At 40.8% G+C, this 19,629-nt stretch overlaps 1 protein-coding gene across 1 annotated transcript; it reads right to left on the reverse strand.

The window, feature by feature from the left end:
• Positions 1 to 7,660: 7,660 nt before the first annotated feature.
• LOC308380002 (NLR family CARD domain-containing protein 3-like) lies at positions 7,661 to 18,957 on the reverse strand (the record flags this gene model as incomplete). The annotated part of the gene is made up of 6 exons (XM_080860875.1): positions 7,661 to 7,718; positions 8,386 to 8,562; positions 9,275 to 9,448; positions 10,805 to 12,413; positions 18,263 to 18,343; positions 18,714 to 18,957. 6 exons carry the CDS (start codon positions 18,955 to 18,957, stop codon positions 7,661 to 7,663), a joined length of 2,343 nt encoding a protein of 780 aa, XP_080717001.1.
• Positions 18,958 to 19,629: the final 672 nt, after the last annotated feature.

Consider the following 19,629-nt stretch of genomic DNA (forward strand, 5'->3'; position numbering starts at 1 on the left):
ATCTTTGCTCCTTGAATGTCGATATGTAATGGTATGGCGTTATTGAAACTTACTACGTCTAAAAAATAGTAGAAATTGAATGTTTATTTTTCATTGAATGTTTACATAAAGTTGCACTGGGTGCCTTTAAGAAGTTAAATGTAGCTAACAGCGTGCAGCCCCCATTTCACTGGTGGGCTCTGCCCCAGGGTCATAAAGTAAGCACTACCTATGTCTGAGGCTTCCTTTAATGATCACAGGTACTTGACAGGATCCTAGGTTCTCAGCATTAGATGGTGAGCTGGCTGAAATTCCTGTTTACCATTATGTGTGACTATGCTTGTATTATTATAATTATAACTTAAGTATTATATGCAACTAAATTAGCAATAACCAAGAAATAAATGCAATGAGCTGAGTAGTACGCTGCTTCCACTGTGGAAATACTACACACCCATGATATAACTACATAGAGAAATATAAAATATATTCACGAATCATAACCTGAGTTAATAAATAACAGAGTAAAGAACCAAAATATAGATCAAACCAGATTTAAAATATGTATAAAATCAACAACATCCATCTAAATGTAAATAACAAATAAAGTACCAAAATAGATGGAAATGATTCCCAGTCCCATGTTAACAGGTTCACCAATCACGTCAGCAACCCAATGTTGATATTCTATGAAACTCAAACCTGTTGGTGCACTGACGTCATCAGCTCCTCGAACTGAAGGCAAGCAGTGACGGCTGCAATGCACGTCCACCGTCAGGCTAATCACCGGAGCTCATACCGAGGGTGTCAGTTTAAATAAAAAATACTCACTGGCTATAATTGAACTAGCACTCTTAAATAATATTGTGGCCAATACACCCAGAATATAATTAAATAGAGCAATATCAAATGTATTGACGAATCATAACCTTAGTTAATAATTATCAGTAAAGAAACAAAATAGATCAAACAAGTCTTAAAATATGCATAGAGTTCATAACAATATCCATCAAAATGATTCCCAGTGTATGTACCGGTGTCAGTAGACGTTAAAGTTACTCACGAGCCAGGGTGGGAACATTCTCTTGCAGCTCACCTTACCTCCGCGCTCGCTGCCGCCAGTTCAGTGGAGAACGGATCAGATAACGATGTCAGCCACAACCTGCTATTCAGCTAACGACGGTGAGATGAGCTGGCTCCGTTAGAAGATAGAGGTCCTCCGGTGGGACCAGCTACAAACGGGTCGTTTTTCCACAAATTCACGGGAGATTAACCGACTGATTCCTCTTGCAGGCTGAGCAGAGCTAATCTAACGAGAGCCATTAGCTCCGGCTAGTCAGCTTCACTTTGTAACTCACTAGGTGAACGCAATTATCACTTCACAATAAACTAGAAATAAAAACGATTTGTAGTAAAATATATATCATTAGCTATTCAGTTGAGGTTTGGCTTTCTGTGGGTCTATGTACACCAAAGCACAGCTGGTCTCCACTTAAAGCAGTCACCTCACTGGAGCAACAGACAAACTTGTTACCTCTCTCCTCAGAGTGCAGACTTCAACTGACAGCTCGCTCCGCGATTTCGCGGGCAGAGATTAACGAATCATCAGTTATCCGTTAGAAATTCAAATACAAACAAATTAATCTGATTGGTCTAAATGAACAGAATTCTTCATCAACGGCGGGAATCACAAAACTACATAGCATCCTAGTTATGTAGTGACGGCTAAAAAAACAACAACAGCAGTACAGTAACATTGCAGTAGATACACTGGAACTCAATACTCTCTGCTGAAAACCAAGAATCAGTATAACCACCATGATAGTCTGACAAACTGACTACACTTCTTAAAATGATTTACACTATTGAAATGAATTAGGTAACGTGCACTCTATCTTTAAATGTGTATCAAGTATGGCAAACATACTGATGTCTGAAATGTATTAAGAGGTGAATCAGGGGAACTATCCATGAATATTTAGCTGTTGGTATTATACTGGAAAATAACCCTTTTTTTGTTTTTCAAGGATTTTCCTGAACACCAAGAACAAAGAGTTTCATTCAGATCTGAAAAGAAGAGTTTTCACTTCTTCAAAAATCAGCCACTACACCTCTATATCAGACACCGACGACAAGACCAACTCCACCAGTGGAGGTTCTCAAGTGGCATTTCAGTCATCCCAGGCCGATTCAATCAGTGTCCTTTACAGATGACGATAACCAAGCGCAGATAGTCTTCCTCTGTCCCGTCCATGTGGATCCCATTCCTACAAGGTACTTTAAAAGAGCTTGGCTACAAGAGTTCGCCTGGTAACGTTGTAACAAGGTGTTACGTCGCTGTGTGTGTGTGTGTGTGTCCCAGTGTGTATTATGTCCCTGTGTGGTTTACATCCCTGTGTGTGAGTGTTACGTCCCTGTGTGTGTTACATCCCTGTGCCTTTTTTGTATCTTATGTATACAATAAATACTTTCAAATTGACTGATTTCTGTCCTGCCGTGTTTTTGTCAGCATTACCATCTCAACCCTTTTGTTCATGTCCTGACCCTCGACAGGGCTGTGACACAAGACAAGACATTGCTGTTAGAACATATTTCACGGGTTTGAGTCATTTAAAAAAAAGAAACCGTGAAGAAGCATAAGAACGCCAGGTATTGTGTCATTGCTCTGGCGGCCCCTTGTGCCACCCCCATAGTGAACGCAGTGCCAGTGATAAAGTTGCAGCAAAAATGATTAAATAAAATGCAAGCAGCCTACATGATTGCAGTGGATGAAATACCATTCACAAAGTCCTATTGATTGGTGTCTGGCATAAGTGTATCAAAGACGTATCAAGTGTATCGTCAGCTCGCATATCCTTAAATCAATCATTCAGATAATACTGTAAACGATACACACCACACGCCCCTATGTCAGATACATTATATTGCACAGTCCCACACTGAACCTGCAGCCGCAGGCATGGGGGGTAAGCATGCATCCAGGACGAGTTTAATCACTTCACAGATCTAAACAATAGCAAGATTAATGCTTTCAGTTTGTGTGATTGCTCAACAGGTTCTTTATTTAATTTATGTTGGACAACCATTTCTGTCTTTAAAGTTGACAGAAGTGTGGTGAGAAGTTTTTGAAGGTAAAGGGTACTATTTTAATCCCAATTATCAGAGATTACGGTAGTCAAAGTGATGGAAAATCAATGGTCAGGTTTTAATCTTTCAGTGGTGGCCACCAAGGGAGAAAACGAGACTTGGCTGCGCTACTGGAGTTTCACCTAGTCTCTATTCAACTAACTGTCTCTACAGAGATCAGCTCTTTTTAAACCAAGGAAGGTAAGGGGATACCTGAATGCTAATTTATTATACTGGTCTGGGATACTTTATATTCATGGAGGACACGGACACAGGGGTGTCAGCATTCCACTAAAATCTATCCATGAGGCTACAGGAAATTTTGACCATGTGGTCAATTCCAGAATACACATGAGAGCTCAACTTCGATGTTTCTTCAAAATATACTTACAATTACCATTAAGGATGAGATATAATTATTGATGGAATATGTTTATTAAACTTACTCCTAATTCCTGATACTATCAAAGGATATGTCAACATTTTTTTTATAACTTTACTCACATGCTCATTGGTGCTATTCACCTTGCCTTTAATCTAACATGAGCTGTCCTGACTGAACAGGTGACAGCCTAGTGAACCTCAGCATGAGAACATACTATGTTACATTATTTTAGGCTACATTGGAAAACAGTGTGAAAAGGTGAGCTTCTCACTGTGGTCCATGAGGGAAGAAGGACTGGACTCCCCTGCCTAAATGGTTGGGTCCGTATTCCCCCACCCCTGTGGAGGGGTCCAATAACCTTTTAACCTCCAATTACCTTTTAATTGGACCAATTGGGCCTTATTTAAGAGGCACCCATTGTTTCATGGAGAGGGACAGACTGAACATGCTGGATGGAGCACAAAACAAAGCCTGAATGCTCAGAGGTGTACCTTGTCTATTATGGGCTTTAGTATGTTCAGTTTGTGTTTGTATGTTTTGGGGTTTAACTGCCACTGTGTCCTGCGCCGTGTGTTTAGGCCTGCAACCCCAGTCTACCAGGCTACATCCCACATTGTGAGATGGCCAGCTCGGGCCTTCTCACAAACAGAAAAAAAATGTTTCAATAATATGATCTTGTGAACAAGCCTGGTAAATAAAAAGTTAAATTACGGTAAAACTACAGAAGGAAAATAACTCTTCTGTTGCAAAGAAGATTTCCACAAGTATTCTGACCACCTAGTGAATCCAGTGATTTCGACTGGTCTGTAAATCCACTATAATTGTGCAGACACCTGGATGAACAACTTTCAAGCTGCAGTAATCTTCCACTCTCTCTGTGTTCCGTCTGTCTTGCATGTGGTTTGTCTCACAGGGTGTGTGGATCAACCTTTCGTGCTAGCCGCTGACATGAGTGAACGTGCTTACAATTTCTTATGCTAGCATAAAGTTAACATTGTGTTGCCGTCTGCGTTACTGATAATGAAAGTGCATAATTTTATGTTCCTGCTAGCATTACTTTCCAACATAATGTTTATGTTGATCAACACTAGTGGTTAAATACTAGTAATTTCCTTGCATATGTTTGCAGTAGCCTGTCTACTACACTGTAATTGTTATGATCGCGGTCATAGCTAGAGTTTAGACTCCCAAGCAATGCCTGTCTTCTCCATTTGTGGTCTTAGACCGCCATCTTGTGGTATATTAATGTAACAGCATTGTAATTGCAGTGGTTCTGATACACTGAGTGCAGGTGATTGGTATTAATATAATTTTTATTTCAGTTGTTGGCACAGCAATTCTGTATATTGCATAATAGTGAAATATATATTTGAATGATAAATAATTGATATGTAATTATGTATATTGTTCAAATATGCATAATACATAATACATAATGCATAAATATTTACATTTACATTTACATGTAGTCATTTAGCAGACGCTTTTGTCCAAAGCGACGTACAAGGGAGAGAACAATCAAGCTAAGAGCCTTAAGAACCTGGTGTAACAATTAATACTGCTTATTAAAATAGAAAAAGACATAGAAGTATAAAAAGAAGTGCGGGCCTGTTACTGCTTAAGTGCAGGTTAAGCCAAGGTGCCAGTTAGGAAGGGAGGTGCTCTCTGAAGAGTTGGGTCTTCAAGAGCTTCTTAAAGGTAGAGAGGGACGCCCCTGCTCTGGTAGTGCTAGGCAGGTCGTTCCACCAACGTGGAACTACAACTGAGAATAGTCTGGATTGCCTTGCTTGCACTGGGGGCAGTGCCAGACGACGCTCATTGGATGAGCGCAGCGTCCTGGGTGTAACATTTGCCCTTACAAGAGCATTTAGGTAGGTGGGAGCAGACCCTGTAAGCACTTTGTAGGCAAGCATAAGTGACTTGAATTTGATGCGTCACTTATGCTTGCCTACAAAGTGCTTATATTACATATATATTTATGTATATTGGTGCAGTTTACTACGTTTGTATATTCATTCTACGTATATTCTGTATGTCTTTACTCTACAGAAAACCACACAAACACACACACGACTACGTACTTTAATGTATGCTAATTCTACGGCAAGCACTCAATGCACTCTTATCAACCCGCTGGAGTTCAAACGTTAATACATCTGTTGTACTACATCTGAAGGTCATGGCTACTCTCTGACCAGAGTACATAGTCAGTTAAGGGCAAATCAGCTAGTAACACACACAGACTTCACAGGGTGGCTGGTATGATGCACATAACTGAAGACATTTTCAGTCATCGGTGGGAAGGTGTTTGATTACTTGAGATTTACTGAATGTTTAATAATAGGATACACACCATGATCTCAAGCTGGGACACTTAAATGTGAATTTTGATGTAGCCTACCTTCTCCTTAACTTTAAATCTCATTAATTTCCACACCTCAAACCCTATTAATGGATTGTATCCTTATCCTCATTATCCTCCAAATTGAACCCAGCGCAGCCTGTAACACAAGCTGCTGCAAAAACCACTCCTAGAACTCAGCCAGAAAGTTAAAAAATATGTTACTCTCTATGAGTCTGAGGACTCTGATCTGATCTGTCCAATGATGGAGATGCCAAACCCTAATGCTGGGGCTGCAGATCAGTCTCCTACAGTATGGGTATATAGAGCTTGGACAATAAGAGATATGAAAAGCGTAACCACTACAGTATGGGTATATAGAGCTTGGACAATAAGAGATATGAAAAGCGTAACCACTACAGGATGGGTATATAGAGCTTGGACAGTAAGAGATATGAAAAGCGTAACCACTACAGTATGGGTATATAGAGCTTGGACAGTAAGAGATATGAAAAGCGTAACCACTACAGTATGGGTATATAGAGCTTGGACAGTAAGAGATATGAAAAGCGTAACCACTACAGTATGGGTATATAGAGCTTGGACAATAAGAGATATGAAAAGCGTAACCACTACAGTATGGGTATATAGAGCTTGGACAGTAAGAGATATGAAAAGCGTAACCACTACAGTATGGGTATATAGAGCTTGGACAGTAAGAGATATGAAAAGCGTAACCACTACAGTATGGGTATATAGAGCTTGGACAGTAAGAGATATGAAAAGCGTAACCACTACAGTATGGGTATATAGAGCTTGGACAATAAGAGATATGAAAAGCATAACTGCTGACATACCTCACTCTAGGGAGGGCCCAGAGGATTGCACTTTAAAACTTCGACTGTTAGCCAATAGTTTCATCCCGAACGCAGCTGAGTTTGAGGCGTGAGTAAGACTGGTTTTAGGGTGGTGTAGTGTAGTGGAATGCCTTAGACCTGAATAACATACCACTGAGCTCCTCAGAGGACACTAACGAGATGTTCCCAGCACAGTGAGATTGTTCATGAGATCTGCCGGCGGACATCTTAAAGCAGAGCCATACATAAAGTTACCTTACCTTACCTTACCTTACCTTACCACCTATTACTTCTGAAGATTTTGAAACAGGACAGAGTTAATTTCAGATCATTGTTTCAAAAACATGGTCTGTTAGTTTATTGGGATGAGACAGTGGGGGAGGGAGCAGTAGAAAGATGACAAACTGTTTGTTTGACCATGGAGGAGGAAGCAGAGTTTACTTGTCTCCTCGAATAGTTGTGGTCTAGAGGGCCTGCAGATGTAGGCCAGATAAGGAATGGTAGCTCCTGTTCAGATAACACCTAAAGGTTCACATCGACCTTACCAAAGACTATATCCGCAAAGAAGGGAGGCTAAAGAAGGAATAGTCCCTGTGTTCAAAATGCTAAAAGATAAAGGAGTGATAATACCATGCCCAGACTCCCCATGTAACACACCCATTTTACCTGTCAAAGGGTGGAGCTTGATTTCATTTTTCTTGATTAACATTTTAACTTTGTTTAAGGTTAAACCTGAATGCCAGCATTGTGACATAACATAGAGATTACATTTTGATCCCTTCCCTCCACAAAGTACACATGCTCTCATGCAAATGACTGTAATAACAGAGGACAGATCTGTACATACAGACAGCTGATGAGCACGAGAAAGCAGGAGAGAGAAAGACAGACACTAAAGTTTTTAAGAATTACAATTGAATTTCAGCTGTTGGGCCTTTCTTATATGCCTGTGTTGAACAGAGAATAACCTGACTAACTTTCATGGTATGGGGTGTGCTGAGCAGTTAGCTTGATCAGGCCCACCTGAGAGCTGATTTAAAGTGTGGAGAGGAAAGGGAACTTGGGAGATTGTGTGACGCTGGAGAGTTTATACTGCCACTTTGAATCGCTTGTTAGAGCTTCCACCGATACAAATAGCCATACAAATAGCCAGCAAGTGCAGGGACTGAAAATGTGAGTGCATCTCAGACAGTGTGATCGGGATAGGAACGCCACACTTACTGCTTCCTCAATACTCGTCCTGGTATTGGCCTATTGATTAATCCATTTCTGACATGACACATTTTATATTGTCTTTGCCAGTGACTGTCATACACAATTTTTAGGACTGTTTCGAGTAACCGGATATTAATGTGAGGGGCGCATCTAATCAGGGAGGTCTGTCGTGCTGCATGGTGCTTTTTGAAGTGGTGTTTTACGTGTTTCTTTATTGACTTGCTGGACATTTGCGCTCGCTTTAAATGGGCTGTGTGGGCTAGCCGATCTTTTGAGTGAAGTACGTTTTAAAGATGCTTCCAGCTAATTGGTCCCTCTATATCCTGCAGACAGAGGGTCTTGCTAATGAAATAAATGAAGTGAATAATTAACACCATTTCATTCGATGAGCTTGCAACCTCTGGTTTGATTGAAATAAACGGCAGCTAACATTTATATCAGTGGTAGTCTCCAGCAGGATAAATACATGCCACATAGCTGACCTTAGTATCTCCAGCTTGCACTGTGGATCTCTTAGTCCCACACAGAGCATGTCCACTCCTTCGTCCTTCAGATCAGGATTCCCACCCATGTTCAGCTCTCTCAGATGGGAAGGTGTCCCCTGCAGCACTGATGCCATCATTTCACAGCTTGCTTTGGAGAGGTTACACCATTGTAGCCTGTTTAAAAAACATTATGTATGTTTGTAATAATAGATATGTACAGTTGATACTATTCAGCATTGGCGCTGATTTAGCAAATGAAGAATAAACATAATATTGTCGAGGTATCTAAGTTGCATATAAAATTATAACTTTTATCCATGTTCATACACAGTTAAAAATAAGCATCTCTCAGCCAGTATGTCAGAATACATTTCCAAAATGGTTCCAAATTGTATCTCTGCTGTTGGGAGGGAGGGAGCAGATGGTGGTCCTCTGGAAGGAGGGGCGTGTGTTTGTTCTGTGGGTGGGAGGAGGGGCTGCAAAGTGTGTGTGTGTGTGTGTGTGGGGGGGGGGGGTTGTGTGTGTGTCTGTGTGTATTTATAACTTGTGTGTGTGTGTGTGTTTGTAAGTGAGTGAGTGTATGAGTGAGTGTGTGCGAGTGTGAATTAGTGTGTGGGTGAGTGTGTGAATGAGTGTGTGAGTGAGTGTGTATCATTGCTGTTAACAAGGCTTTATTCCCGGAACCCACCCTAAACTGTAAACATTATATTGTCGAGGTATCTAAGTTGCATATACAATTATAACCTTTTTATCCATGTTCATACACAGTTAAACAGAAGCATCTCTCTCAGCCAGTATGTCAGAATACATTTCCAAAATGGTCCCAAGTTGTATCATTGTTGTTAAAAAGTTTTTCCTCCCAGTACCCACCCTAAACTGTACTCACCAAACTCTCCTAGAGACTTTCACTACAGGAAGCATTCTGCGGAGCCCTTCCTCTGATCTCAGGTATTTCCTCAGATTAAACTCATCCAAGTCTTCAGCTGACATCAGCAGCAGATAAGCCAAAGCTGAACACTGGGCTGGAGTCAGATCCTTCGCCCCATCTGAGTTTCTCTGTCTGGGTAACATATTAGAAAAACACTATTTTCATCATATTTCTGACACTTAAGAATTCTTCTTTTGGCCTCTGATTAAAAAAACACAAACAAGGTTAATTTCTCAATATACAAATGACTCTTTACTTCCAAAACTAACTTCAGAACAATATGCCAAACCAAATGACAAAAAATAAGCATCACGACCACAAATATGCAGTTACTTTTCACTACACAAAAAAAATCCAATATGGCCATTGCAGTGGACTTTACTAACATATTGGAGTTGGACTTTTCACTACACATTAAATCCACTCTGGAGATTGTAGTGGACTTTACTAACATATTGGAGTTGGACTTTTCACTACACATTAAATCCACTCTGGAGATTGTAGTGGACTTTACTAACATATTGGAGTTGGACTTTTCACTACACATTAAATCCACACAGAAGATTGTAGTGGACTTTACTAACATATTGGAGTTGGACTTTTGACTACACATTAAATCCACTCTGGAGATTGTAGTGGGCACTAATATATTGGAGTTTTCACAATATACAGTGAGCTTGCCCAAGTTTATAAATGGTGTTTCAATGGCAACAGTGAGCTTGCCCAAGTTTATAAATGTTTTTTCCATGGCATAGTTGTCAGCTGAAGTGGGCCATATGCTGTGCTGCTGTGATGATTTGAACTGTAAAGGGCTGGTGTCAACACAAAAGCTTGAATTGCTTGACAAAAACTATTTAACAATTTAAAATATTCAGATCTTCCTCTCTCATCTCAACCAAGAAACATCTCCTTTGCCAAAGCATCGAAACACATGTACACATTTTCATTGGTATGGTTGGCTGTGAAGATGCGAATCCAAAACCTTCAAATGAATATGCCCCTATGTTACCTGATCCACATACACTTCACACACCTCTAGCCATGAGTGCGTACAGGCATATAGCTACTCAGCCCCTGCCTTTGTCTGCTTAGGTGTTTTTTCAGGTTGTACATGGCTCATAGTGTCATGGCTTTAAACCTTTCTTTTCCTTCTGCACCTTTGTAAGCTAAAAGTTGTATTTATTTGTATACTGCACATAGTATTCTCAAGGGTGAAACCCCAAAATTGAATGGATGTATTATTGAGGACCTGTTTGATGATGGATCATTTGTTTCTTTAAACAGTTACATATACATGTGTAGGTAAACCAATACAACATTTCTTATTTCAGTTAGCAGACAGTTTTAAATGCCCTGACTTAATTTACAAATAAAGAATACATTTTATTGTCATCTGAAATCTGTCTATGATATCAGTGTTTTTAACAAAATGCTCTGGTAGTTAAAATATTTGTTATTGTTTATCAACTAAAAAGTAAACTGTATTACCTGTTGATCTCCTCAACCAGTGAGTTGTCCCCTAACTCATTCAAACAGTAGAAGAGGTTGATGGTCCGTTCTGGTGAGTTATCCTCCCTGATCTTCTTTTTGATGTATTGAACTGTTTTCTCGATGCTCTTTTCTCCGATAGCTAACTGTGGCAGCACTACATTCAGGGGGGACCGGATTTCAGGCTCCAACATTGGAGCCAGGCCGAGGAGGAAACGGACAAAAAGATCCAAATGTCCATTTTGGCTCTGCAGGGCCTTATCCACTGCCATCTTGAAAAGGTCAAACCTTGAGTGTGAGAATATCCAGCAGGTATTCTCCCACCATGTCTGCGAGAGGCAATTTACCCCACGAGTTGCATTTTCAAGGACATAAAGAGCTGCCAAGAATTCCTGTACACTGAGGTGCACAAAGCTGAACATGTCTTCTCCAGTTGAAGCACTCTCCATGTTGAAGATCTGTGTACAAACTCCAGCCTTCACTGCTCCACAGTCGACATCAATGTTACACTCTTTCAAGTCCTTCTTGTAGAAGATCAGGGTGCCTTTCTCCAGATGTTTGAATGCCAGTTTTCCAAGTTTAACAAGGAGATCCCCTTTTTCCTCTGCAATCATCTTCTCGTCCTTGTCCAGGTATTTGTCATTCATTATTTTTATCTGATTGACAGTATACCATGTGTACAATGCTGTCAACGTTTTGGCTGATTCTTTTTTGCTCTGATCTTCCAGTATTTTCTCCATCACATTGGCTATAATACGACAGAATACTGGTATGTGACACATGATCTGTAGGCTTCTATTCTCCTTGATATGATCAATGATTCTCTTGGCCTTCTCTGGATTCTTAATGTTGGTCTGAAAGAACTCAATTTTCTGGGGGTCATTGAATCCTCGAACTTCTGTTAGCAAGTAGGAGCATTCTTCTGGGATCTGACTGGCTGCTGCTGGTCTGGTTGTAACCCAGAGGAGTGCAGAGGACAGTAGCATACCTTTAATAAGACTTGCTATGAGAATGTCCACTGATGACTCTTCTCCCAGCTTAATAATCCAGTTGCCAAAGTCCAGTTTGAGTCTACTTTCATCCAAACCATCAAGGACAAAAAGAATTTTGCATTCACTCAAGTCAAGAACGTTTTCCAGATCTTCCAGATTTGGGTAGAATAACTGAAGAAGCTGAGGAAGGTTGTAGCGTTCACCTTTCTTCAAGTTCAACTCACGAAATGGAAGAGCAAAAACAAAGTCAATATCTTGATTTGCTTTTTCCTCGACCCAGTCCATGACAAACTTCTGCACTGCAACAGTTTTCCCCACGCCAGCAACTCCCATAGTCAAAACTCTTGTGGCAGACCCGAACATATTTGCCAACTTTACTTGTTTATCCCCAGAGCCTGGTCTTCTCCCAATCTGTCTCATGTTAATCGTCGACACTTCATGTGTGCTGTTCACTCCATCTGTGCGGCCCTCTACAATGTGAAGCTCAGTGTAGATATCTTGTACAGTAGAAACTCCAGACTCTTGGTGTACAACTTTACACCTTTTCTTCAGGTGCTCCTTAATCTTCAATTTGATTGATGTTTTCTTTTTTTTAAGCTCCTCTGCTGCATTGTCATCTGAGGACAACACAATTCAGATGTAATTTGGTAAAATGGGGAAATAACTGGTTGTTTATATTACATATGACACCTTCATCTTGAGACACGATTTTCACTTTTTAGCTTTGTATGGGTCATTAGTGTAGTATTTGACTTTCACCTTTCCTGTGATTATTTCTGTAGTTATTTTTATTTGTCTAAGCAGTGTTAGATTTCAATGTCTTGAAATGATTACCATAACTCAATCAGACCTAGCTTTGTCTTAAAGACAGTCATCAAGATGGTCAGACAGAGAAACGTCTTGATTAATGGCCCATTCATATCCTGACGCCATGACCCAACCACCGACACACCCATTTTCTGTATAAATACGATGAAACTAGTATGTCATGTTATGTTATGCTGAAGGAGTTCTTGAAGAGACACCAGCCGCTACGTGCGAGGAGAGACGGAGCAAGGAGCATTGTGGCCTATGAAGATTAGGCCAACAAGGAAGAAATCTACACTATGGACAAATAACTCCTAAACTGCTCTCTCTCTCTCTCCATCGTAGTGTGTTGCGTGTGCTCGAAGTCTGACGCGGATAATAAACCGACATCCTATACATCAGATCAGCATTTCATCGAGTCCTTTGTTAAACATACGCAACTAACGTCAAAGCTAACTAGACATATGTTATATCATAACATTGGTGTTTTCACTGGATTCAACGAGATTCTTTCAGTTGGTGTTTCCACCCAGTTTCACGGTAAAATAAAAGAAGAAAGAAGATACCAGAAGAAGAGAGAAGCCCATCTGAAGCGTGCGGCCTCAATTGAAATGGTGAGTACATCTTTTATTTTATTGCTGAAAAAAAGAACAGAAAATTATCGTTACGTTTAGTCTGAGTTAGATTGCAAGGATTCTTACGTTTCCGTACCTACAGTAATTCGAGAGAGATTTAGCTGTATGCTTTATGTACACACTTGATGTAATTAATGACGGGCCCTAGCCTACGTTTGAGACAGAGACACGAGCAACAGTTGTGTGGTTGGTGCCGCTCTATTCTAGTTGAACTAGTCTAGAGGTGTTTGAGAAATAGCTACTATTTTAACCTTAGGTATATTCGCATCCGCTTTAAATAGCGTGGCGTTTTCAACGGACCGAAAAAGCAGAAATTGAAAATGCAATAGCAATTTATCGTACTGGTTTAGGTATACTTATGACCGCTTCACAAAAGCGTGGCTTTTCAGTTTGCTGGCCGAAAAGCTGAGATTGAATATGCAATAATTAAGTTGCCGTTATACGTAGACTGTTTGTTTTGGTGCTTGAAGGCTTGATGATAATAAGCTAGCTGGTTCATCTTGCTTAGCTTAGGAATTATTGTTCAAGACCAGACGTTTTAATTGAAGATTTAAAACCGAAATTGCAAGCGACCATTTTCTTGGCACAGTAAAGTTCATTCGAGGCAACGTAGTTGATGAGACCTAAGTGGGAAGTTTTGTAACATCGTTTCGGATTTTTAAAAGAGCATTACGCTAGAAGCGCGACGCGCGTATTCATCTGATATTCAATTGATCTGTAAAGCTAACGCCAGGTTAGAAATAGGCCGGCTGCTGAGATGGACGATTCTTTATTACCACAGTTTGACGAGATTACCATGATTGAGACAATCAGAGGGTTTTTAAATAGTCATTTTAAAATGAATGAGACCGAGAGAAAAATCGGACTTAAATACAATATTCTGCCAGACCATGGGATATGGCCTCTTGATGACATTAGGCGCAGTTTTGAAAAACTCTTGCGCGAAAAAGACAAAATCTCACTTTCTCTCGTCATTTTAGATCACATAACACGCCGTCAGAAGACACGTGCAGACAGAATTCTAGAAATCGAGAGGGATAAAGTCTCATCACTTGAAAGTGAGTTGATCAAAGTTACACATGAAAAGACTGAATTAGAATGGCGTCTGGGTGTTGAGAACACGATTCTAGCACTTGCAAATGATGTGAAGACATTGAAAGCAGTTCAGTCTAGGAACGACCAAGAGATAGCACATCTCACAGAACAAAGTGAGCGCCCCCCTCCCAAGGAGAGGGAGAGACCAGAGGCTTTTGAAACGATGCCAATGCTAATTGCTAATTGTGGGTCAAAGGACATGAATGACTCAGGTGTTAATGATGGCTTGGCCAAATTGAGACCTTTGACATCCAGATATACTGGTAGAAATGTACTGCATTCTTATAAACCTGCAAAGCCGCAAGATATTGACAAGTGGTCAACAGATCTGCAACATCCGCGTAAAGCAGGGATGGATATCTGGTCCAAGATTACCCGGTTGCAAAAGATTTATCAGCTGCATCCATATGATGGCGTTTCACTGTTGTGCACTGTGTTAAACAACACTGAGGCTGACAAGGTGAAGCGAGATGTTGACATTGGATTAGGAGAGGACCAACAGAACCTAGATAATGGCTGGAAGGCAGTCCGTGAGTGGATTCAGGAGGCTACCAATGCGACTACAGATTGGTCAAAAATATCAGGTTGTAGGCAGAAAATCAATGAAGCTGTGGATGATTTTGCTCAAAGATTTGCTGAAACATTCTTAAGACATTCTGGCATGATTGGATTTACAGAGGAAAATATTGGAAAGAGCAACAATGCAGCCCTTAAGGCTAATCTGTTACAAAGCTTGACTCCAGAGGTGAAACAGGCTGTTAAGCTGAGCACACCTAGTTGGGAAGACAACTCATTTACCTTTGAAATGCTAATTAGTGTAGTAAGGCGAATGGAACGTGACACAGAACACAAGATCAGAAGGGTCTGCATCCATGGCCTACACACCGATTCAGAACGCATGCTTAGAAATGTAAAAATGAGTAATCAAGGCAATCCTATAAACACATCTAGGAATGAATGTTACAAATGTGGAAAGCTAGGACACTGGGCCAACACATGTCGTCTCCGTGGTAAGAGGAAGCACAGCCATCACTCCAGACATGACATGTCCTGTGAGTTCAGAAATTCAAACAACCATCACAATAAAGGTGACAAGGAGAGTGATGATGATAATATATTCACAAGGTTTGCTAAATTGACTGAGGATCAGAGACACGCCATAATGTCTGCGGTTCCGGAAAACTAAACCTGCCCTCCTTACGGCCTCTTAAGACAGCTGAGAGTCAGCGGCTTGACAAAGGTGATGTGTGCATGGCTATTGACAAAGACGGTCTAGGTTCGGTGCCAAATGGGAAATCCCCACTTGAGAGTGGGCAGTGCCAGGATACGGGGATGGGAGACCACAGAAGGCACACGAAACTGAGGAACCGTTGGGGTCAGAGGTCAGAACACACAGAGAACCAGAGTCAATGACAGCTGAGGTAGTTGTAAAAAGAGCCGTAGGTCTGGAGGGCGAAAAGGTTTCTTCCCGGAATAATAACATGAACATTTGCAATGGCAAGTATGACCTCTTGGTGCATAAACATAAGGTGAATGCTAGACCAGTTGAGAGTCAGGACTGTACACAAATGACTACACCAGTACAGATAATCCCAACAATGGGGAGGGCTTTTGGGCCACGTGACGGGGAACCGAAATTGAACATTTCAGCCCCTACATGCCTCCAGAACAACCATCTCTGGAAATATGATTATGGCTAAACAATCAAGTCATACTATGTTCATCATATCATTACTTGTAGCAACAATATGATGAGTGGATGGGAATTTAGATGATGACTTGATTATGGACCCAACAATGAGATACGGGTTGATAGAACCCTAATGTTTTGATGTTCAATGTTATGTTTTTTCATATGAATGAGATGCCACATTCTTTGGACTTTGTGATACTGCCGCCTTTTTTCTGCTTATGTGTTTCAGGAAACAACATTTGGTCCATGACCAATAACCCCGGAACAGAGGTTTTTGAGGACAACAGCCAACAACATGAGAACGACGTCTTCAATATGCATCTAGTGGATGGCGACCATGATCGTGAACAAGACGATCCTCACCCCAGTCGCATCTGCCTTATACGGCATCCTCCATGACGCACATAAGGACAACACATTTCTTCCCACCAAGAACATTTCCATGTACTCACAGGACACATACACGAATGGATGGATAGATCCATGGGGAGGCTACTCCGGGAATACTCAGATAATGATATCACATTCCAAGCATGTATGCAATTGTCAGTTTTCAAATGTGTCCCATCGATAATGGTACCTAGGTACCACTTGCAGCTTACCGAGGGTAAGGATTGCTACTTAATCGTAGAGTCGTGGAAGAATTTTACCCTTGAAGGTTTTCGCTTTCACCTGTGAGATAAGGCATTTGGCACCCATATAATTTTGTTATTGTGATCATGATTTAAGAAATTTGACATGGAGCCCCCATTAAGTTTAGTCCCACTGACATTACAATAGTCAACAGAGATATATAATAGTGTTGGAGTTTCATGGTTATGTTTGATGGTTTGTTAGTTTGTATTGTGATCATTATGTATTTGATTTATGATCAGACGGGGAAACTGTTAGATTTCAATGTCTTGAAATGATTACCATAACTCAATCAGACCTAGCTTTGTCTTAAAGACAGTCATCAAGATGGTCAGACAGAGAAACGTCTTGATTAATGGCCCATTCATATCCTGACGCCATGACCCAACCACCGACACACCCATTTTCTGTATAAATACGATGAAACTAGTATGTCATGTTATGTTATGCTGAAGGAGTTCTTGAAGAGACACCAGCCGCTACGTGCGAGGAGAGACGGAGCAAGGAGCATTGTGGCCTATGAAGATTAGGCCAACAAGGAAGAAATCTACACTATGGACAAATAACTCCTAAACTGCTCTCTCTCTCTCTCCATCGTAGTGTGTTGCGTGTGCTCGAAGTCTGACGCGGATAATAAACCGACATCCTATACATCAGATCAGCATTTCATCGAGTCCTTTGTTAAACATACGCAACTAACGTCAAAGCTAACTAGACATATGTTATATCATAACATTGGTGTTTTCACTGGATTCAACGAGATTCTTTCAGCAGCTATCATTGTTTTAAACATGTTGCATGAATAAACTTACTTTTCCTTATTCATTTATTCTTATACTTAATGTTATATGTTTGTGTATCAATCTGCAAGTCTCACATATAAATTCACCAAAGTTCACATTCTTTCATCTAGTTTTCAAGTAACCATTTCAGTCAATAAAAGTGCATAATGACCAATACATATGAAAAAAAACAAAACATAAGTAAACCAATATATATGCCAACAAACCATAAAGTGAACAGAGGTACCAATGCATTTGTACAAAACCAGTACAGATATATTTCCTGAACAGCACCCCATAAAAAGTGGCACCATATTTTTATTATCAATAAAGGACACGTCACACCTCTGTTCATCTCTCTTCACTGACTCCACTAGACGGTAGCCACCCCCTCAACAACATCCTCCTATCTTAACACCCTCACCCTGGTCTACAGTCCATCTTCACCAGTGCATGCTGCCAATGAGCAGAGAGTCTGGTGGTCTCTCACTACGCCAGTCAGCCAAAGGTCTCAAGCTGTCAGTGGTGCCACTGTGGTGGGATGAGTTTCCACACGCTCTGCAGCATTAATCTCAAAGCAGCTGAAGACCCAACTCATCTTATGCACTTAAACTTCAAATAAAGCCTATTTTCTTTTTCCTTTTCAGAACTTAAGAATGCCCAGGTCTCAACTACTTAGAAATATCATAAATACGCCAAGGTTTGTGTAATATTTGTGTGTGTATGTGTGTGGGTGTGTGTGTGTGTTCGGTATGTGTGTGTGTATTGCAGCTAATATGCCTCTGGATCCAAATGTGAAATGGCCGACATTGGGTCCTCACCCCCTCCTTGTTGTGGCATGGGTGATCCTCCGCTCAAGGCTGGGGCGTCCACCATCCCTCCAGAGTCAGCAGTGATGTCCACTTCAGTATGAAGAACACCACAGACAAAGAAATGGAGCAGAAAAAGAAATGGAAAGTGAGAGTTGGAGAGAGGGGGAGTCAGAGAGAGAGAGTGAGAGAGATTAAAGGAAGAGAGAGGGAAAGGGGGAGAGTGCCACAGAAAAGTTACAAGGACGAGGAGACAGAAAGAGGGGATGAATGAGAGAGTAAAAGAGGTGGGAAAGAAAAGGAGGAGACAGAGATTAAATGAAACAGAAAGAGTCCCAGAGCAAGTCCAAGAGAGAGAGGGAGAGAGAGAGAGAGTGTGTTAGCAAAAACAGATACCATGAATACATGTGATTCTTCCTACATACACAGGTGCCTCATCAGAGACTATGAGCTACAAACTCACATCTTCCCAGATCTTTCTCCAAGTCCATGGCCAACTGGTTGTGGTTCATCTTCTTCAAGATGGTCAACATGACGTCCCCAGCTCCCGTGCTGTACACCTGCACCATCAAGTCCACAGTGTCGTCTGTGTCGGCCTTCTCCAGCTTTCCCCATGCGATTTGGCCCTCGTCCCGAAGGAGGTGCTTAAACTTCTTGAAATCGGCCCCTGTGAGGTTTTCCAGAGTGTTCCTCAGGGCTGCTGTCATTGTGGGGTCCATATTAATAGTCCGCCAAGAACCTGATGCTTGCGGTCATGCTGGGCCAGCTGTCAAAAAGGCCAGATGTTGGGGGGATAGTTCATGTTTAAAACCAAAGACATTTTTCATTTCATTCATTTCATTCATTAAAACTAAAAATGTTTTTCTTTCATGAGCAACATTGAATTTCACAATTAAATTATACTCTCTCTCTATATATATTTGTGTGTGTATGTCTCTGTGCCTGTTTGTGACAGTGTGTGTTTATGTCAGTGTTAAATAAGAGGTGATAGTACACAATACATGATTATGAAGGTAGAATTGTCTTAAATACAAAGACGTGCAGAGCATGCTTTGCTCTTCTAAACGGCAAACTGTAACACAGAAACACTAATCACTATTGTTATTCACAACTTGATTTTGGAGTTTTCAACTATGAAAACAGATTGAAATAGTTATTTCATACTCCAAAACCAGAGGATTTGCATTTGTAACTTGCTCATGAGTGTAATCTTATCACGTCATTTGTAGCAGCTTTCAAAAATGAAAGAAAGTTTGTCTTGCAATTTGCAACACAACTTGCTTTCAAGAAACCGTAAGCTGAGGCTGTTCTAACACAAGCATCCAGTAGGTGGCAGTGTTTCATTGGCCAGGAACTCTACAAGGGTCATGCAATTCTGT

This window comes from Sprattus sprattus, assembly GCF_963457725.1.
Source record: "Sprattus sprattus genome assembly, contig: SUPER_1_unloc_1, whole genome shotgun sequence".
Taxonomy (NCBI): Eukaryota; Metazoa; Chordata; class Actinopteri; order Clupeiformes; family Clupeidae; genus Sprattus; species Sprattus sprattus.